At 37.1% G+C, this 20,579-nt stretch overlaps 6 protein-coding genes across 9 annotated transcripts; all 6 read left to right on the forward strand.

Annotated features, from left to right (window-relative positions):
- The first annotated feature begins 2,440 nt into the window (after nt 1-2,440).
- LOC119990921 (auxin-induced protein 15A-like) lies at nt 2,441-3,117 on the forward strand. Its single transcript, XM_038837064.1, has one exon. The coding sequence runs from the start codon at nt 2,839-2,841 to the stop codon at nt 3,115-3,117; it is 279 nt and encodes a 92-aa protein (XP_038692992.1). The 5' UTR covers nt 2,441-2,838.
- Nucleotides 3,118-3,364: 247 nt separating this feature from the next.
- LOC119990922 (auxin-responsive protein SAUR21-like) lies at nt 3,365-5,100 on the forward strand. Its single transcript, XM_038837065.1, has one exon. It carries the CDS (start codon nt 4,707-4,709, stop codon nt 4,980-4,982), a length of 276 nt encoding a protein of 91 aa, XP_038692993.1. The 5' UTR covers nt 3,365-4,706; the 3' UTR covers nt 4,983-5,100.
- A 1,122-nt stretch (nt 5,101-6,222) lies between these two features.
- LOC119990920 (auxin-responsive protein SAUR21-like) lies at nt 6,223-6,756 on the forward strand. Its single transcript, XM_038837063.1, has one exon. It carries the CDS (start codon nt 6,355-6,357, stop codon nt 6,631-6,633), a length of 279 nt encoding a protein of 92 aa, XP_038692991.1. The 5' UTR covers nt 6,223-6,354; the 3' UTR covers nt 6,634-6,756.
- A 521-nt stretch (nt 6,757-7,277) lies between these two features.
- Nucleotides 7,278-9,953, forward strand: LOC119990916 (pentatricopeptide repeat-containing protein At1g50270-like). The gene is made up of 2 exons (XM_038837057.1): nt 7,278-8,449; nt 8,922-9,953. The coding sequence occupies exons 1-2, from the start codon at nt 7,533-7,535 to the stop codon at nt 9,412-9,414; spliced, it is 1,410 nt and encodes a 469-aa protein (XP_038692985.1). The 5' UTR covers nt 7,278-7,532; the 3' UTR covers nt 9,415-9,953.
- A 144-nt stretch (nt 9,954-10,097) lies between these two features.
- LOC119990917 (transcription initiation factor TFIID subunit 14b-like) lies at nt 10,098-15,672 on the forward strand. Of its 4 annotated transcripts, none has more exons than XR_005466099.1 (7): nt 10,098-10,361; nt 10,939-11,027; nt 11,117-11,338; nt 11,758-11,945; nt 12,083-12,204; nt 13,492-13,652; nt 14,105-15,672. XR_005466099.1 is itself a non-coding variant. In XM_038837058.1 (6 exons), exons 1-6 carry the CDS (start codon nt 10,245-10,247, stop codon nt 13,576-13,578), a joined length of 825 nt encoding a protein of 274 aa, XP_038692986.1. In that variant the 5' UTR covers nt 10,098-10,244; the 3' UTR covers nt 13,579-13,834. The 4 variants fall into 4 exon arrangements, 2 of the variants coding, with proteins under 2 accessions (XP_038692986.1, XP_038692987.1); XR_005466100.1 differs by having other exon boundaries at nt 14,183-15,672; XM_038837058.1 differs by lacking the exon at nt 14,105-15,672 and having other exon boundaries at nt 13,492-13,834.
- Nucleotides 15,673-17,347: 1,675 nt separating this feature from the next.
- Nucleotides 17,348-18,029, forward strand: LOC119990919 (auxin-responsive protein SAUR50-like). The gene has a single exon (XM_038837062.1). It carries the CDS (start codon nt 17,382-17,384, stop codon nt 17,694-17,696), a length of 315 nt encoding a protein of 104 aa, XP_038692990.1. The 5' UTR covers nt 17,348-17,381; the 3' UTR covers nt 17,697-18,029.
- Nucleotides 18,030-20,579: the final 2,550 nt, after the last annotated feature.

Genomic DNA, 20,579 nt, shown 5'->3' on the forward strand with positions numbered 1-20,579 from the left:
CATCCCGGGACCGACCCGACCCCGACGACCGTCCCAACCCCAAAGACCATCTCGGGATAGACCAGATCTCAAAGACGTCCCCGAGCGACCCTACCCTAAAGCCTGTCACGGGACCAACCCAACCTCGAAGACCGTCCCGAGATTGACCCGGCCCCAAAGACCATTCGGGACCGACCTGACCCTGAAGATCATCTCGAGATTGACCTAACCCCGAAGCCCGCCCAGGGACTGAGCCGACCTCGAAGACTGTCCCCAACCCATAGCCCTAGGGGTGTCCACAACCGTGGATCAATCCGTAACCGTGGCTATTCGGTTTTTTCGGTTACGATTTCGGATATGGTTATGCTTTTAGTAAATTTTGGATATTTTCTCGATTATGGTTTTTTCGGTTACGGTTATAACCGAAAAACATTAATACATATTATATATTATATTATATATGTTACATATTATATACTATATTATATATATAAAATATATATATTAGATTATATTATATATTATAAATACATACATATATATATATATTACATATTGGAATTGTTGAAACGTCATTGGAGGTCAAGTAGTATTTGTAAAACTCTGACTATGTCTATAAAAAATTATAAATTAAGATATCAATTGACCTAATCATTACACAAATTATAAATTAAGATTGATTAATTGAAACCCATGGTTACTATCATTTTAATTGTGATGAGAATATATATTTATTATCATTATCATTATCATGAGTTTTTATCAAACTTTGTAAGATGGAGAAGGAGTCGATCATGAACTATTTTCTCCCTCTATTTAAGATTTATTCATACTTCTTCCATTTCTTCAAAAACCGAAAACCGAACCGATCCGAAAAATATGGTTATTTCGGTTTGGTTATCCGAACTTATATGGTTCGACTATGGATTCTAAAATATCATAACCGAATCAATTCGGACATTTTGATTTCGGTTAAAAACCTAATGGACACCCCTATGTAGCCCAACCCGGGACTGCTCAAACCCAAAAGCCTGGCCCAGGTCCGTAGCCCAGCTTGGCTCGAGGCTGACCTGAGCTTGAAGTTCAGCCCGTGATAGACCCACGCCTAAGCCTGGGTCATACCCAACTCGAAAATGAGAAAAGGGTCGGTACACATGTCATGATCATGCAAGAGAGAAATGAGGTCATCGTGTGTATGATGTTTTAAAAACTTTTGAATACATTTTTTTTGTGTTTTTAAAATTTTTGAAAACCTATTGTACGTTTTCATAAAAGCGAAAACAAAAATTATAAACAAACACTACTTTTTATTTTTGTTTTCTATTTTTTAAAAGACTAAAACAAAAAATAATAGTGATACCAAACAAGCCTTAGCTTTTGGTTGATGGAAATTGAGTATTGTTGTAGGAACATAGATGATGTGCTGTCTTCATTGAGGTTTGCCTTGCCTTGTAAGACATACTTCACTTATTGCTCTTGGGTATGATATATACTACTGAAATACCAATTGCTACTTCTGCCCCCTGTTGCTTGTCGTCTGGGTAATGTTTGGCCTCATATTTTGTTCAAACAAGTATTTGTAGGGGTCAAGTTCAATCCCGATCAAATACAAGGGTCCTATTCAACCCGATCAATTACATGGGTCCTGTTCAACCCGATCAATTACATATAAACGGGCAAGACCAAACATAAAGCCCACAGAGGCTAGATCCACAAAGCCCAACGTCAATCAGACCATAACATACAGTCCAAAAAGACTTGGTCTAAAATGGCAATACAAAGCCTATACAAATACATGAAGCCAATACATAAAGGCTAAACAAATAACCATGGGACGAAGCCGAAGATAAGGCAGTTCCACACTAAATGGTTACCGCCAAAACTGCTATGAACTTCTCCAAACTGTTGCTGAAAACTGCTCCAACTACCACAACCGCTGGTAGCTGCTCAAGATAAGTATAAAAAGAGTTCATTATGATAGAAAAGGAGGGTTCTTGGATCAACAATACTTTGAATTCTTATTTACTTTGTAATCTCTGAAATAATAAGAACATCACACAATTCTACACCGTGGACCTAAGCTCAACGTCGAACCAAGTAAAATCTCTCAGTCTTGTCTTATATTTACCCAATCATTCTCAAACAATTCAATTGTCGATAAATTGCATCAACAATATTCTAACTCAAATCACTACCAAGTTCTTCATTTGGAATCTGAAGGCGTAACCATGTGGTTCTTCAATACCCCACCATTCCCAAATCTCTCTTCGCCACTTATTCTGTTTCCTTCATTTATTCGGAAACATACGTAATATAGTTTGTCTCACAAGTGTCTGCAATACAAAAGGCAATATACCTCTGCATCCGTAGTGTTGTTATGCCCACTGCTAAAAAGCATACTTTAAATTACCTATCTCAACCATCTCCAAAATGCAATGGTCAGTTAGGTTTGCCTATCTATAAGCATTCAGTATCCAATTGTCCTGTGAAGATCTTTAGCCAGCCGTTCACTGGCTTACTTCAGAATTAGTAGGGAACCCTTGTTTGCCAACAACAAACAGACACTGTTTGAGTTTTCAACCTCATATTCTGTGTTCAACTACTTTGGAAGACAAAACCATTTGATTCGTATACTCATATTGGCCTGTTGAGCAGGTCCCAGTAAATGCTCCTTGGCCATTTAATCCACATTCAATAAGATAAATAACATATGCCATTTCATCTATATATAAGCATCCACATAGTTGGTCTACAAGCCAAGCTAAATCTTCACATACTCCATTGACAGCTTTTGTAATTCCAAACAAGCACCCTTCTGAGTCCTTTACGTCTACAAAAGATATACAAAGAAAAAGAGAAATGGGCTTTCGGCTACCTGGTGTTATTGCTAAGCAGATTCTTAGATGGTCCTACACATCTATAGATGTACCAAAAGGTTTCCTTGCTATATATATTGGGTCAGAGACACCGAAGAAGAGATTTGTGGTTCCAATATCGTATTTGAACCAACCTTTATTTCAAGATTTGCTAAGTAAAGCTGAGGAAGAGTTTGGTTACGAACACCCAATGGGTGGTTTGACAATTCCCTGCACAGAAGGCACCTTCATTGATGTCATTTCTAGCTTAAGCACATCATAGAGGCTCTTAACATAAACTTTGCGAGAATACACAATGTTGTACATAGCAGGACTTACAATCTTAGAGAAGTAGATTAATATAAAAGTATGAATAGTATTTTTTTCACCTTCTCAGACTTATGCTCCGAGACCCTTTTTTCCTTTACCTGTCAAGAAACTCACTTCTTATCAGTTAACAACTTGGATTTACACTGCAAGAACCAGACTGATTGATTTAAGCCTTTCTCCTATAATATGTCAAAAACTTGCCAAATATTGAACAGGTAAATAAGGCAGTTATCATAAGTAAACAAAGCACCCTAGTACTAGATTAGAATCACTAGATGATGTCTAATTATTAATACAGTTAAACAAGTAGCTCACGCTCCACAATCCACATTCAAAATGTAAAATGGGCTTCCTGACATTGCCATGTTATTATGCCCACAAGATAATATTCATTCCATCAGTTCTTCCTCCACATTTTCACTTTTCTCCTTTCCCACATTCCATTAGGCTTTGTAGCTAAAACCTCCATTTTGCTTCTGAATTCCTCCTTTAAAATCATGCCTTACATTTTTTCGACTCATGTCATTAGCCCAGTTGCTGTTGGACTCTATCCATAAGCTCAGATGATCTACAGAAATGGCAGTTGCTTCTTCTGTCTATCAGTATCAATAATTTCAGTTTTCCAACGGTTCTTCTTACCAAGATTACCTGCATTTGCTTAAATTAAGCACCCTATCTATGGATTCACTACCAAGATTACTTGCATATTGCTTGTTGATAGTGAAAATTGCAGAGGTCAGCCATTTGAATAAATCCAGTTGGGTCCTCAATTTCTTGTCCTCTTGGAAATGTTTGGCCATATTGGGTTCAAACAAGTTTTGTAGCTCAATCAATACCAAGTTTTCAATTAAGAGTATGAAGGCAGAACCATGTGATCCTTCAGCTACATGTCTCTAAGACACCTCACATTCCAAGTCTCTCTTCACCACTTAAAAAGTTTTTCAATCATTCTAAATACATACAAACATATCATTCCACAACCACAAGCCCCGCAGCCTCTTGAAACAAGTTAATAAAACTTCATCATCAATTTTATTTGTTTTTTCTTGGATCATTTGAAAGCATACCTAAAGAGTTGTCTCAAGAATGTTTGCAATCCAAAGGTCCTCTGTCCAGTACTCCATGTGAATTTATCAGTTTGCATCCAAATGGCCCACTGTTTGGTTTCCAATCTTTAGGTGGTCCTGCATTGGCTTCTGTTGAAATTGTATGGGATAGTCTTTCTCAACCCAATTGACAAGGTACTATCTTTTGGTCCCCAGCTTTCTGCTTTTAGTTTGGAAGACAAAGCCATGTGATACTGTATCAATCTATGTCCTAATGAGAAGGTCTCAGCAGCATGTGATTCTTGGCCACTCAATCCAAATTTAAGAAGATTTTCCACATTGAACCATTCATCTATATATACACCGAAGGACTTGGTTCTCAACCAACATAAGTTTTCAGTTTTCACAATCTCTCAATTAGTATCTTTTCCTTGAACAAAAAACCGTCAAAAAGTTATCTTCTTGACTACTTCCCTCAAGAAACCCAAAAGAAATCATGGGTATTCGTTTTCCTACCATTCGGGCAAAGCAAATTCTGAGGCAATCTTCCACATCTATGGATGTGCCCAAAGGGTTCTTAGCAGTATATGTTGGGGAGACTGAGAAGAAGAGATTTGTGGTTCCAGTATCGTACATCAACCAGCCTTCATTCCAGGAATTGCTAAGTAAAGCTGAAGAAGAGTTTGGTTTTGATCATCCAATGGGTGGTTTGACAATTCCCTGTGGAGAAGACGCTTTCATTAGTGTTACTTCCCAGATAAACAGATTATGAATTCATCAAAACTAATCTTCATAGACAATTTTGTATAGCAGGAAGTTCATGTAAATAGTAATTCTCCTCTTCAAGCAGATGAGGTTTTTCTCATGAGAAGGAATTTTGTATAACATTCCACATATCGGAAATAAACCTTGTTTTTCCTCTCACAATATCTCAATTTCTTTCGCCTACGCTCATTCTCAAGTAGATTAGTCTTGCACCATGTTATCTTTGACTTCATCTTTGAACTTAAAATTGCCAAAACCCTCAAGTCAAAGACTCAAGTGATTTATTATCTTCATCACAGCATATGAGCATATATCAATCCGGCTAATCATTTTCTGCCGATGCTGATTTCAAGCTACCTACCTTTTCAATACACGATAAGAACAGCCCCCAGTCTCTACTGCTTTAACAGAGCCATATCAACATTAAAATGCCTAGATATAATTGGTTCTGTGTTATATCTCCCACAATCTCATCATGTCTTCACAATGCTTGTAGTATTCTTGTTAGGAAAAGGTTCATTTGAAATTGCTTATTAATACTTGCCTCCACCTACTTTCAATTATGTGAAAAAATAAGCCGAAACAGTAAAAATAAATAATGTCAATCCAAATTATTTATCTCAAAGATATTAAGCAGCTTAGTGCAGTTTCCAACTGAAATTCAAACGGTTACCTTCTACTCCGTAAAGAACTCCTTGTATGCGTGTAGATAAAATTGCTATAAATCCTTTATAAAATCCATTGAAATCTTCATATTGAGCTCTAAACCACTAATTGCATCTACTAATCTCTGTTAATCGCAATTCAAGTCATAATTGCAGTCTTTTTGAGCCAGATCTACAACCACCATTAAATTAGCAACCAATATGAGAAAATGTTGGACAGTACCTACTAACCATCCATCTTGCCTGTTAGTCCTACACCAAAAAGGCATACTTTAAGTTAGTTGTCCCAACCATGTCCAAAATCCAATACTCAGTTAAGTCTCTATAAACATTTGAGTATCCAACCATCCCTTGACCATCTTCTTTTCTTTAGCCAGTCATTCATTGGCTTACTTCTAAATTTGTAGGGAACCTTTGTTTGTCAACAAACAGAACACAAATTGGAAGACAGAACCATGTGATCCTCATAGACAGAACCATGTGATACTCATATTTTGCCAGTTGAGCATGTCCCAGCAAATGATCCTTGGCCACTCAATCCACATTTGAGAAGATAATACCTTATGCCAATTCATCTATATATAACTCATCCCCGTTGTTGATTTCCACACCAAACCAAGTCTTCACATTCTCCATTGAAAGCATTATTCAAACCACGTAACCAACCCCCCATCAGAATTCTTTTCATCTACAAAGATATACCAAGAAAGAGAGATGGGTTTCCGGCTACCTAGTGTTCTTGCTAAGCAGATTCTACGACGGTCTTCAACATCTATAGATGTACCAAAAGGTTTCCTAGCTATATATGTTGGGTCAGAGACACAGAAGAAGAGATTTGTGGTTCCAGTATCCTATTTGAACCATCCTTCATTTCAAGGTTTGCTTAGTAAATCTGAAGAAGAGTTTGGTTATGATCATCCAATGGGTGGTTTGACAATCCCTTGCACAGAAGACACCTTCATTGATGTCACTTCTCGCTTAAGCATATCGTAGAGGCTCTTGAGATTAACTTCATGACAACACACAATTTTGTATAGCATTAATTGCCATTTTAGAGATGTAGATCTGTAACGTAAAAGTATGAACATAAATTGCAGCATCTTATTCTATTTTCCATCTCAGAATTTAATTTACGCTTCGAGTCCATAGTTTCTCTGTCAAAAACCCACTCTTAAAAAGAAATTGGATTTACATCTCAAGAACAAGACTGATTGATTTCAACATTAAATCACTGATCCTCTTACTGCAATCACAATACGAGCTAACAACCCAATTAATGATCATTCTGTTTCGGACCCATGTTGCATTCATTGCACCCCTTATCAAGCACAGACCATTCAATTTGGTATCAATCTATTTTACACAAAACAAACAAAAGGGACTTGCCCATTTTCCAGTGATTGCCTTGAGCCTTTTTGTTTGTATAGCCCTTAGCAAATCACAAAGCACACAGACTTATTTCAGCTTCCATATTTTTGCTACACTTGAAACAGACATTCTTTTTCTACTTCAAATATATTTATTAACAATGGTGAAATACAATCAAGTGTTTGGTATTCTCCTTTTTTTGAAGATTAAAGAGTGATTATAAGAGACTATCAGGAAAAAAGAAGGGACCATCATACCTCAGAGTGAGATATCCACTTCAATTTTTTTCACGAACTGGGTGCATTTGATTGATGATGCAGCTTCCTTCAGACTTGCATAAACCATCAGGTGTTCGGTGTATACCTTCCCTACTTGGCAACATACTGCGAATCTGCGATTTTCACAGGTCGAGTGGAAATATCTATGAAGCCCCCAGATGTTCTTCAATGGACACAATTGCCCTTATATAACATGACTCGAAAAGCTTTTTGAAGTCAGAGAGTTTCTTTGAACTCCTATGGACTATGGAGTTGGGAGAGAAAATTATCCATCAGTGGCAACACTCTGTTTTTAGGTCCATTAAACAGATCAAACAGCTCCATGCATACCTACTTAGAACAGGTTTGTTTTTTGTCTCGCTCAGTTTTCAATCCAAACTCATTTTCACATACACTTCAAGCCTGGACAAGGACAAGCTCGACACAAACTTGGTCAACTGCTTCAACTTCATACAGCCCACTAACCCGGTAGCCTTCAATGTTCTAATATCTGATTTTTGTCGAGATGGGTTATCTCAGTACGCGCTAAAAACCTTCTCTTTCATGCATGCTAATGGGGTTCCTTTAGATACATATTCATTATGTAGCTCTTTCACAGCTGCAACTTCTGTAGGAGATGCTGAGCTGGGTAAACAGGTTCATGGACTCTATGTAAAATCAGGGTGGTCGTCCAGTGTATTTGTGGGCAGTTCTTTAGTTGGTTTATATTCAAAACTGTTATTTATTAGAGATGCAGAGGTGGTGTTTGACGAAATTCCTGTTAAGAACACAGTGTGTGCAAATACACTTTTATCTGGTTATGGTGAAGCTAAGATGTGGATTGAGGGACTTGAATTAGCCAGGAGAATGCCCATTTTAAATTTAAGTTATGATAATTTCTCATTGTCGGCAATGTTACGAGCCTGTGCAGGCTTATCTGCAGTTGAGTTGGGTAAACAAGTGCATGCCTATGTGATTCATAAAATTTGTGATCTTGCGAAAGATGTGTTTTTGCAGAGTTCTTTGATTGAAATGTATGGGAAGTGTGGCCTGGTAGGGAAAGCTCGACTAGTCTTTGACTTGGCTGGAACTGAACTACGGGTACAGAGAAGGAAGGATATTGTCTTATGGACTTCAATGCTTGGTGCATATGGCAAAAATGGGCATTTTGAGAAGGTGATTGAGTTATATGCAAGGTAGTTAAAATCGCGATTTTGATCGTAAAATCGTACGATTTTACGATCATACCTATAGAAACCTAGTTAAATAGCAGTGGAATCGTAAGGGTTGTAAAATCGCACAAAATCACATAAAATCGCGAGTAAAATCGTTAAAATCGGTAAAATCGCGAGTAAAATCGTTAAAATCTGTTGCAATTGTTTGTATTTCTTTTTTCCTTTTTTTAATTTTAATGTAGTTTTAGATACATATTTGGGTGTAAAAGGAGTGTAAAGGGACCCTGTCGGACCAAAATAAAACAAAAATATGGTTCAGAAATATATCCAATAAATTTTATGTTATTTTTGGAACATTATTGAGAATTATTCTTAATGTTACAAGGTATGTAAAATCTTACGATTTTACGATTCGAGTTTACGATTCCGATTTTACACCCCTTCTCCGATTCCGATTCGATTTTACGATTTAACTACCTTGGTTATATGACAAAATGCTTTGTGATGGTATCAAACCAGATGGGGTGACATTTGTTACTCTCATCTCAGCTTGTTGCCATACTGGTCAAGTGAAACTTGGTATAAAGTATTTTGACTCTATGGTTCATCACTTCAATTTGGAGCCTGGTCCTGAGCACTACAGCTGTCTAGTAGACTTGCTTTGCAGAACTGGTGAATTGGATAAAGCATGGAAGCTTGCCGATGAGATGCTCGCAAAAGGAAACAATGGCACTATTTCCTTGTGGGGGTCTCTGCTAAGTTCTTGCGAGGATTGCGGAAATATTGAGTTGGGTACATTGGCTGCTCAAAAGGCACTTGAGTTGGAACCTCAGAATATTGGGATCTATACTAAGTTATCAAACTTGTATGCTAGGCTTGGAATGTGGGATGAAATTGACAGGTTGAAAGAATCAATGAAACAACGAGGGCTAAAGAAAGATCTTGCAAATAGTTGGATTGAGGTCACAACTTGAATGGAGAGACGGAGATGGCCACATAGAGCCAGAAATGCTACTTCTACTTTCATGTGAGATTCTTCACTTGACATGCGGATGCAGTTGATGCAAAACTAGCATAGTAGCATGGTTCACCACCTTATAGTGGTAACCTCTCAAGGCTAAAAGGCTCAGTGAACAGATTTAGGTACCTATCTATACCAGATGTATGTAAAGTTTCTGAGTATGCTGATTTCTCAATTGATAGTGCGATCTTAGAAGATGAAACTAGCAAGGTCCCATGTCTCCGTGATCAAACTGATGCTCTATCCAAATCCAGAAACTGTTAGATATAAATGGCTGCAAAAGACTGTTTGATTGACAGCATTTCATTCTTTTATTCATTTTTAGTCTTTGGCTGTCAGGATTTCCTGTAACCTGGCCAAGGTAGTAGTATTAAATTTCGGATGTAGCCGACCCCAGAATTGGGATGGAGGCTTTGATGATGATGATACCATCCTCGGGCCTCCTCCTAAAACGACTATAATAATGGATGTTAAATTATAGTTCTGTATAACATTTCAAAATAGGAATGTCTTCTTCTAAAAAAAAAAATAGGAATGTCATCAACTTTTTTGAAAGTCAAAAGTCAAATTTCGCCTTTTACACATGTCAAATTGAAGAAATTGCCGGACTTGAGTATTCAGAGCTCACCAATCCAATGTAGCCATGTCGGGTGGTGATTGATAAAAAAAACAAAAAAGCTAGTTTCAGTCGATTGTTTCTTCGAACCCTAACTGGGTTTGGGAACAGACCCTGTAATTTAGCAGATTTATATTGGTTTTCTAAGCACAATGTTGTGTTGAGGTATGACAAACAGTTCATCGACAAAAAAGGAAGACGGTTCAGATCAGTCTGAGATTAGTGGATTCGCACCAAAAATACACCGAACCAAGATGGGCGAACCTGAAGTCAGTGAAAAGAAGGTGACTTTCGAGTTTTTTAGTTCAAATTTTCGATGAAAACCAATTACCCATGCAACACTCCGTTTTTTGAGAATGCTGGACTTAGTGTCTGTCCTGTTGTGAATTTGATCGCTGCCCACTTTTCCAGAACAAAACTGTTTTGCGAAACCAAGTTCTTCCTCTTCTTTTTAGTCTAATGCTCTATTTGTTTTAAGGGAAATCAAGTTTTTGGAAAACTCTTAATTTTTGTTTCAACCAGTTTTCCTTCACAAATTTTCATAACAGATGCTGAAAAACTAACCTTGGAAAAATTCGAGTTCTCCAAAAGCTTGATTTTCCTTGAAACAAACGGAGGCATAAGTGTCAAATTGTGGTTTTGGAAGTACTTTATCTCAGATCAGTGTTTTTTATGTTCTTTTTTTGTGTGTTGATTTTTAGTATATATGTAGCATTTTTGTATCATAATGTCGCCTAAATAATGTTACCCAGGAATTTAGCAACTTTTTAGGATGTCAAGACACCATGTTGCACTGCTTGAGATAGAATTTATAGCTATGTATCACGGAAACTTATTGGCTATTTAATCGATTCTATGTAGATTTTGAATAAGAAACTCAAAGATGTGGAGATTAGTGTTCCCATAGTGTATGGGAACATTGCCTTTTGGCTTGGAAAGAAGGCAAATGAGTAAGTTTTGAAAAGTATTTCTAGATTTTTGGCCTTTTGATTTGCTTGCCACTACATGGTTGATATAATGCATGCTTCACTATTAATAGGTATCAGTCTCATAAATGGACTGTGTATGTCCGTGGTGCAACAAATGAGGATCTGGGGGTGGTTATAAAGCGTGTTGTTTTTCAGCTGCATTCGAGTTTCAACAACCCCACAAGAGTGGTGGAGTCACCGCCATTTGAGTTGTCAGAATCAGGTTGGGGTGAATTTGAGATTGCTATCACACTGTTTTTCCACAATGATGTTTGCGATAAGCCATTGAACTTGTAAGTTTCTCTGCCACTTTCTGTTTTAATTTACTTTAGCTGAAAAGTTTCGTTTGATTTTGAATTTCATATTTTTGGGGTTAAGTTTCATACTTGTTTTTTGCTCCCTTCTGTAGACACACCAACATGGTAATTGAGCTGCTGTGAGTTATTGGCATCATATTGTGGCACCAAATTATGGCTGCACCAGTGTTTGTTAACTCTAAATTAAATTGTGATAACTTGCTTGTGTGTTTTGATAACTGGATCAACAGTAGAAAAGATAAAGTTCTTTGAATTCATTTGATGTGATGGATTAGCATTTGTGTCTCTCTAGATTACATATGTACTTTCAATCTCATTCACCAGAGATTCATGTGAAACCATCAAGAAAATGGCTGAAACATCTGGAAAAAATTGATGTTCGTACTTGTTTGCAGATTTCATCATTTGAAGTTATACCCCGAGGATGAATCTGGTCCTATGTCTATGAAGAAGCCCGTTGTTGTGGAATCCTATGATGAGATTGTATTCCCTGAGCCTTCAGAGGGTTTCTTAGCTCGCATGCAAAATCATCCAGCGGTAAACTTGCCTAGATTGCCTGCTGGATTTATTTTGCCTCCTCCTGGTATTATTTTGGATGTTGTGTTCATATATTTTGTTTCACATTCCATAAAACCATTTCTGTCCCATTTCGTTCAAGCAGAACTATACCATGGTTGGAACGAATTTTTCTCCCTTTCTTTTTAACCTTTTTGCTTAAAGTGCCAGTTGAGGATGCAACAAAAAAGAAAAGAGGTGACACTAAAGATAATCCCCTAAGCCAGTGGTTCATGAATTTCTCAGAAGCAGATGAGCTTCTACAACTTGCTGCTGCTCGTCAACAGGTCAACCTAATGTTTCGAACATCCCATTTTATTACAAATTGCTCCTCTGTATGAATACTCTAAAAAGGATAGTAATATGCAGTAATTCGGGCATTTTATGCTTGTCAACAGGTCTCTTTTGTTTACTTGTATGCTCTCTCTTCCTTCCAATTTACTTCATAAGAACAATGTAGCACCGTTTCAACATCAGTGACCTTTTTTCAACTGGAAATTTACATAGACAGCATATTTGGTGTATTGATGCCTTAATAAGGAAATTAACTAAGTTTTTAATTCCCATTACCACTGATAGTGTAAATATGGCCTCTCATGTATGCTGACACAAATCAGTCATTTTATAAACAGGTGGCACATGAAACCGGTTCTTATAAGTTTTGAATTATCGATGGAGTATTTTCCATCATGTTTCGTTAGATTCAACCTTCACACATGATGGATGCTATTAGAATTTTTCCTTTTGTGTTTTGCTATTAGAATTTGGAATTGGGTGAGTAGTTGTAGCCCTGTTTAAAAGGGAGCTTTGACTGGATCCTTTCTCGAAATGGAACCATGTCAAAAATGTCATTGAAGTAATCTGAAGTTTTCTGAAATTCAAACCGGTGAATAAATTCCAATGTTAAATCTTATATGTATATATGTCTAATATAGTGGGAAAATGGCGAAAAGAAAGGGAATTCCCTAGTAATTTATTACTTTTTAATATATTTTAAAAGCCCAAGAAACTCAGTCATAATGCTTTGTTTTTTCTCATCCACAAAGTATTTATAGGGACTCTAAGTACGTAATAGGCTGTATCTTTCTGTGCAACCTTGCACTCAAATTTGTTCTTCAATGAGGTCGCACCTTATTGTAATCCGTGCTGAATGATATGATATCCCATTAGTTATCAGGTTTCTCGTGGAACATTTTACCTAATTGATTGAATGCATTTTATTTTCTGGTATATATGAATCATCTGAACCTGGATTTTTCCCTCGTTGAAATTTAACACCAAAAATACGTCAAGTTGCGTTATAGAAGTTTTCTAAAATGGGCAAACCCTTGGCCTAGCATAAGGTTGCTTCAGCACAACCAAGAGGCCATGAGTTCAATACTTCAATTCTTTGAAACCACCTCTATGCTTGTCTCCCCCCAATCCCGCCTCTACTGCGGGAGCCTTGTCTATGAGAGTTGTTTTAGTTTACCATTCTATGTTTTCTAAACCGTTGTATCATTTGAATATAAAAAATTTCAGTATGATAGGAGTAACTGTAAAGCCAAATTTTGATTATTAATTCCCAATTTCAGGTACAAGCTCACATTGCTAAGCTCAAACGACAGATAAGTCTGATAGATGGGCAGCAGCAACAGTTGAAATCTACCTCTGACCAGTGAATGTGTATTATCACTAAAGTTTTTGAAAACCTTCAAAGTGGTTTTCCAGCAGAATCATTTGATAGCATAAAAATGTAATAACAATATGTAGTTTCTTTGCTCGCAAGAATTATGTCCTCTTCTGGGTTTTTTTTCCTTTCACACTTTCTCGTATGCTTTTTTTTTGGGACAATCACTTTGTATCAATGAGGGAGGTGCTGGAATGAAATTTTGTATCATTTGATTAATGAGAGGTAAACATTTGTTGTTCTAGCAAGATGTCTTAATCAGAAAAAATTTTACACTTTTCACAACTGTTCTTATACAATTTTCACAAATTTTAAAATGAGCCCTGATGACCAAAGCAGCCTAGTTTGTTACTTAGAACATGTCTTGGGTCGAGATTCCTCCTAGGTTGATACAAGTAGCTGTGCTGTATTTGACATGCCAATGTCTTGTTTAGCGGTTTTATTTATGCTTCTTTAGCTCTCATGGTTGAATTTAATTAGCAAGCGCTGATGGTTATCTGGTTATCCTATACTTACAGATTTGATGCCTCATATTTGAAGTGCCCTTCACGATTTTTTTTGAAGTTCTTGCTAATAATGCTGAGGGCCCGTCTCAGGTACTTTGTCAGTACTCCTTGTCATGCTTTCGGGACTATAGATAGTAAACTGAATGGGGTCATCCACCCTGGCTTTCAAATGGGTTCCTACATGTGGCTGTCATGGTCATTTCAATATAATTATATTTTCACTTGCTATTATGGTTCAAGGCTTCAAGCACATACCAGGTACATACAATCCTATCCTTAATTCTCAAGAATCTTCCTAAATTTGTTGAAGTAGGTGTAGGTCCAGCTGAATAATGTTCTCGTCTTAGCTGTTGCATGTAAAAACTGTCTCTGTCTATTACTTTTGTTGTCAAGGTACTAATCTAATTATTAAGTGTTTGGTCAACTGTCTTTTTAGTCTGCTACTATCCTTGCCTGCTTGATCATCTCAACTGTATATTTTAAGCATATATTCTCTGGGCCCTTCTCTTACACAGTGTCCCTTGAAACATATCATGTGAGCACGATTAGTTTCTTCGCTTTTAAAGGTTAGCACATCACCATCAGTAATCTAATCAAAGACTAAGATGACACCATCTTCTAGCATCTTTTTGCTAATTATGATTTGCATTGAGACTTAAAAGGTAATTATCATTTGGTAACAGCTTTCTTATCTAGCCGCCGTCATTGCTATACTCAGTAAACAGTTCATTCTGATTATTTCACCTGGTACATATACTTGTAGAGATATATATGCCTAATGTTAAAGGATATCTATTAGGCAGTTGCAGACTTGGAGTTTGAGGTGGTTGAGTAGAATAGGGAGTAAGTACGTACTTGGTGAGATGATCTGATAGGATTTACCAAGTTGTCTTTACTGAGGAATTTGGGGGGCAAGAGTAACATGGCCTTCATGTGCCCAAAAAAGCTAAGGTTGCTGTCAACTAAATTGAAAATGGCCCTAACTTTTCTTGGCTCCCGCAGAGCAATATATTGGTGATGAATTGTTGTGGGCCTTTCTGGTCCTATTTTCTTCTTGCTTCCGCGAATTAATCTCATTCACAGAACATGGAGAGGTTCTCTCAAAGATGACAGCGTCCTAAGCTTAGCCATAAACTAGGATTTTACTGTTGCTGTTAAAAATTGCAGATAAATTACCCCCGTCCCCAGCTGTCTTTGTCATTGAGTAGCTGATGGATTCAGTTGGTTTATGCTTTTGTGGGGGGTTATGTGTAAATGCCTGGACCTGTTGGGGGTTGAATAAAACAAAAGGAGAAGACAAAGAGTCCGGACATGGCCGTATGGCCCGTATCAGTCATTTGAATCTAGCATTTTTGCAGATTACTTTCTGAGCCTTGGAACATGGAGAGAGATAACTTTTGTTGTGAATGGAGCCAGGAGAGATAAGAAAGATATCAGTGGTGTACATTTGAAGTTGGTTCAACTTGGTGATGGTGGCTTTTGCTAGACCACATGAGAAATTCTCTTTTTCTTGAGACGCTTTTTTAACTTGCAAACATGGCATGTACAGTTGAAATGTAGTAAAAGCATTGCTTGGAACTCTTTTTTCTTTTTTGGGTAACTGAGAAACCACACCCAGCTCATCATGTCCTTCGAACATCTGAGTTGGCGTAAATCTCAGGTCATCAGAATAGTCTGCATCACGGCGACAAGTAAGTTTAGGCTGAAGCCCATGGAGATAAAAATAGGGCTCCTAACCTCTTCTCGGAAGTGGGCCGAAGCTCATGAGATTAGAAAAACTCTTGAGTAAATACTCTTAAAACTCCCAAGTAAATATTCTTAGTTGGTTCGAACTCCCAACCTTAGCGACATGCATCCGCCCTAAGCTCGAAGATATATCTAACTGAGTTATTGTTATGTGGTTCATTGCTTGGAACTCACATTTACTTTCTTAGTGAGATTTCATATATAAGCATTGAAACACATGGAAATTATACAATGACAAGAAGAACCAAAGTACCCTAGAAAGTAACAATCGTATGTACGTTAGCATGTAACTGCCCTACCGAACTCCAAAATTTATATATGAACTTGTTAGGTACTACCCGCTTTAGGTGATTGAGTCGCTCAATTTCACCAGGAAAAAGTTTCTTCCTTTCATGTGCATACTTGATATGGTATTGTAGTGTCTGATAGAACTTCTATGGTGTCTCTGTTACTTGCATATGTGCGTGTGAGTCTTTAAAAACGTTTTACATATCATTTATATGCGTATAAATGATATGTATGTCACATGTCTCACATCACATGATGGATGTTATAGGTTTCTCTGCTATACAAATACATTTTTTCTCTTCATGGTGAAGTCTTAACTGTGAGCTTTCCTATGACAATTGAAATGTCAGGGTCAAATGGGTTTCTGGTATAATCCATGTAAACTAAATTATATCAGTTGAAATGTAAGACTCTGTGTGTGTGTGTAGATACTAGTGCATGAGCATCAAAGCAGTAAAGAATATCAGCAAAAGCTGAAAGGCATGCATGTGAGGTTAGAGTTCTAGCCTTTTAGGCTTTTATAGTGTGTCCATGTGTGAATGTAAAGTTAGCTAGGGTCAAAAAAAAACTGCAAAAGCGAGAAGCTGCATTTCATAACACGTGGGTTTCTGCAAAATTTTGGATGTCTGTTCTGTTCGAAAATTGAAACTCTGTTTTCTATGTAACAGAATCACAAGTCCAACAATTAGATAAAACCAAACCGTCAACAGATTTGTACTGTCCAGTACAATTACTAGTCCGTAATTTCAGGTTTCTATGTAAATGTTAAGCTGAGAGAGAGAAGGTAGGCATTGAAGGGGGGTAAGACAGTTGATGAGATTGCATTTATGGGGTTTGCATTGAAGAGGATTAGTAAATGAAGAAGGGAAGCTGCTGAGCAGCAAGTGCAGAATTAATGAAAAAGGTTGTCTGAGAGGACACTAAGCTGTAAACATCACAAGGAGGGTCCATTTGCCTTTCGGAGGAGCAACAAGGAATTGTAAACCCAATGTGGTTTGGCTCCCACCATGTCCTTCCCACATATATCACACAGACCCCAAAACACCCGTGCTTTGTCCTTTGGCCCCCACACTCCACATGACCACCCCTCCCCCTCCGCTCTCTAAATCCTTATTCATAAATACCCCCTCAACACTCCCCTCCATACCCCCATCATCTCTCCACAGTCCACAAACACATTCTCTTCGGCAAGCTCGCCTCTCAATTTTACTTCAGAGACCCAGACTTTTTTCAATTTCAAGACACCCCATAAGAAATGGCCATTAGAAGGTCAAGCAAACCATCTCAAACAGCAGTTTTGAAGCAAATCCTCAAGAGATGTTCAAGCTTAGGCAAGAAGAATGGGTATGATGATGATGGACTCCCTCTTGATGTCCCAAAAGGACATTTTGCTGTCTATGTTGGTGAGAACAGAAGTAGATACATTGTGCCAATCTCATTCTTGAGTCATCCGGAGTTTCAATGTCTCCTCAGAAGAGCAGAGGAAGAGTTTGGGTTTGATCATGAGATGGGTATCACCATTCCTTGTGAAGAAGTTGTTTTTCGCTCCCTGACATCCATGCTTAGATGATTTAAGGATTGAGATTTTAGAGTGGATTGAATTGAATCGATGAAGAAGAAGATGGTAGTCAAGATGAAGCAGATCTCTATAGCTCATCTTTTTTTTTTCACATCTCTTCTTCATGAATCATCATTGTGATCTTGTATTCTCTCTTTTGAAGACCCAGTTGGGTTTTTAGTGATTAATCATCACTAACTTGTGAACCCATAAAGGAAATTGTGTTATATGGGGTTTACAGCTATTGTCTGTATAGAAAAGGCTTGGTTTTCCTCATAGAGATGAAGCCACTATGAGTCTATGAGAGATTAATTTCAACTCTAATAAAGCTCTCCATTAATCTCTTTTGTCTGTCTCTGCGTTTATCTATCTATGGGCAGTCCAACACTAATATAAAATTTATTGTCAGAGAAAGTGAGGTACATAAGTACGTGTACGGCTTTTTAAGTTCAAACTTCATATTAGGTTTTTAGTTCAACTTCAAATGTACCCAGAAAGTGTTTCCTCTTCTTTCTTTTTTTCTTTATTGGTTCGGTGATAAATACTTTTTCTAAGGAGAATCTGATGGTAAGGTACTAAGGTCTGCTTGGCTGTTAGCTTTTTTCTTCAGGTAAACTCAAACTGGCGCAATAGCCTACAAATCATGCGTGTGAAACAAATACATAATAATTCTATCTACCAGTTTAGTAGAAATGACTTTCAAAACGGAGTTAAGAAGGTAAATGGCTAAATGCTATTTTATGAACGTTAGGTGTTGATGACCATGCTACCATAGCTCCATTAATGATGAGAGACGTAGATCAGAAGTTAGTAGATGGGTATATCACATCTACTATTAAATTGCGATTGTTACACGTAACATTCATGAAGAAGATGATGTTAATATTCCATAAAATCTTATCTCATCCTAAACCAAAACCAAAATCAAAATCCTAGCTTCTCATTTGTCAACTTCATTCAAGCAAATTGAAAACATCCCATTACTATCTAGTTACCAAATATTGAAATGTCTTTCTTGGTGAAAGTGATAAGACCTAAGCATCCCGCTAATTGCCAAGTTCAACTTGCAGCCTTTACGTTTCAAAAAAAATTAAAATTATGTTAATAAACCCACCCTAACCCTAATAATCTCTCTCTCTCTCTCTCTCTCTCTCTGAGACAATTCCAAAGTGATAGAGACTGAAACTCATCGTGTAGCCGTTGAAACATTTGTATTTGTAGTAAGAAAACTACTTTAATTTGTCATTGTAGATTTGTAGGTAGGAGTGTCTGTAGGACCAGGCCAGTAGAGAAAACAAATTAAGACTGCTTCTACTGCTCCTATATATCTTTTATTTTAATTAAATGGAATCTTTTTTAGCTTTCTCTACCTTTACACCACAAAACAAGCCTCACAAACTCCCTCTCTCTAGTCTACCCCCAAACAGAATATCTTCTGCAACACCAAATCCATCACACATCTCGTCTTGTTATATCATATGGGTCTTTTTTTGTCTGGACCAAAAGTTGAACAAATTAAACAGTAATATATATATTGTCATGCCATTTCTGGGTTTCCATTATTTTTATATGTACTTATGGAGTTTCAAAACATTTTGTGTCAGACAAATAGTCACCTAATTTATTTGATTCTATTGGAATAGAATCTGGCTCCGGTGAAGAATATTAATATAGGGTATCATCAATTTTTGTGAATTCATCCCAATTACACACATGCATGCATATATAGCTAGCTAGCTAGCTTATTAATATATCTGTATAATTGTGCAGTAAACCACAAAACAACCCTAAATTAAATGACGCATGGTTAATTTGTGACAACAAATTAATTCATTGTGATTAAGATGTGGACAAGATTCACATGCAGCAGTGGACCAATTTTTAATGATTAATGTCATGTCTATCACATCCATTTCAGAGATTGATGAGTTGGAAACACTTTACAAAAACTGTTACCTACAAAGTTTATGCAGTTGAGTCCTAATATCCTGGGTTTAGGATGATGTACTATACTTGTTTAGTCGTTTAGTCTACCCTAAGGATATTTTGATCATTGTTTTAAATTTAAACCAACCATAAATACCCTCATTGTGAAACCCTAGCAGAGAGAGAAACTCTTTTTATTCAAGGAGAGTTTGTAATTTCATCAATAAGATTTATCATATTGTAGTCTGTGGACATATGCAAGATTGGGCAAACCACAACTGTGATTGATCACAATCCCCAGCTAGCTAGAGAAGCGCCCACATCTTAACTGAACATGTCCAGTGCTTATCCTTCTCACTAAATTGAATAAAAGATTTGTTGAAGAAGTTGATCAAGATATAGATGAAGACATAAGGGAACAAGTTGTGATAAGATTAAATTAATTGAGTGGTCATACATGCATGTGCATGCATGAGACATATATATGTATGTATATATATATATATTGTGGACCATATTTGAATCATGCTGTGAGTGTCTGTGTTTCGGTGTTATTAATGTTGTTAATTAAACGCAATATGATGAGAGTACTAGCTATACAAATACAATAGTACCGTAACGTATTTGTTGTCATTTTCTTTGATGGAGTATTTCGGTGAAGGACAGGGTACAAAGGTAGATCGATCCACACACCATTTGTGTGGTGGGGAGGTGGGATTGGGTGGTGTTGTGGGGAAGACCTGTTTGGGCTCTAATTTCTATTTCAAGACACAAGTCTTGGTGGGTATTGTCGGACTACCATTTGTCTGCTACACATCCACTCATAAAATTCACCTAATTATATATTTTTATAAAACATTTTTTGCACCAAAAAGAAGAAGAAGAAGAAGAAATAATGGTTAGATGCATATTTTACGACGAATTTAATAGTGAGATTATATAACAAGCTTATCATCAAAGCATGGAACT

Source organism: Tripterygium wilfordii, chromosome 22, assembly GCF_013401445.1.
Source record: "Tripterygium wilfordii isolate XIE 37 chromosome 22, ASM1340144v1, whole genome shotgun sequence".
NCBI lineage: Eukaryota > Viridiplantae > Streptophyta > Magnoliopsida > Celastrales > Celastraceae > Tripterygium > Tripterygium wilfordii.

Coding starts and splice junctions, on each gene's coding strand:
- LOC119990920 (XM_038837063.1), top strand. CDS start 6,355: ATGGGTTTCCGGCTACCTAGTGTTCTTGCTAAGCAGATTCTACGACGG.
- LOC119990917 (XM_038837058.1), top strand. CDS start 10,245: ATGACAAACAGTTCATCGACAAAAAAGGAAGACGGTTCAGATCAGTCT. Junction 11,028..11,116: donor CTTGGAAAGAAGGCAAATGA/GTAAGTTTTGAA, acceptor CACTATTAATAG/GTATCAGTCTCATAAATGGA. Junction 12,205..13,491: donor TTGCTGCTGCTCGTCAACAG/GTCAACCTAATG, acceptor TCCCAATTTCAG/GTACAAGCTCACATTGCTAA.
- LOC119990921 (XM_038837064.1), top strand. CDS start 2,839: ATGGGCTTTCGGCTACCTGGTGTTATTGCTAAGCAGATTCTTAGATGG.
- LOC119990916 (XM_038837057.1), top strand. CDS start 7,533: ATGGAGTTGGGAGAGAAAATTATCCATCAGTGGCAACACTCTGTTTTT. Junction 8,450..8,921: donor CATTTTGAGAAGGTGATTGA/GTTATATGCAAG, acceptor TTAACTACCTTG/GTTATATGACAAAATGCTTT.
- LOC119990919 (XM_038837062.1), top strand. CDS start 17,382: ATGGCCATTAGAAGGTCAAGCAAACCATCTCAAACAGCAGTTTTGAAG.
- LOC119990922 (XM_038837065.1), top strand. CDS start 4,707: ATGGGTATTCGTTTTCCTACCATTCGGGCAAAGCAAATTCTGAGGCAA.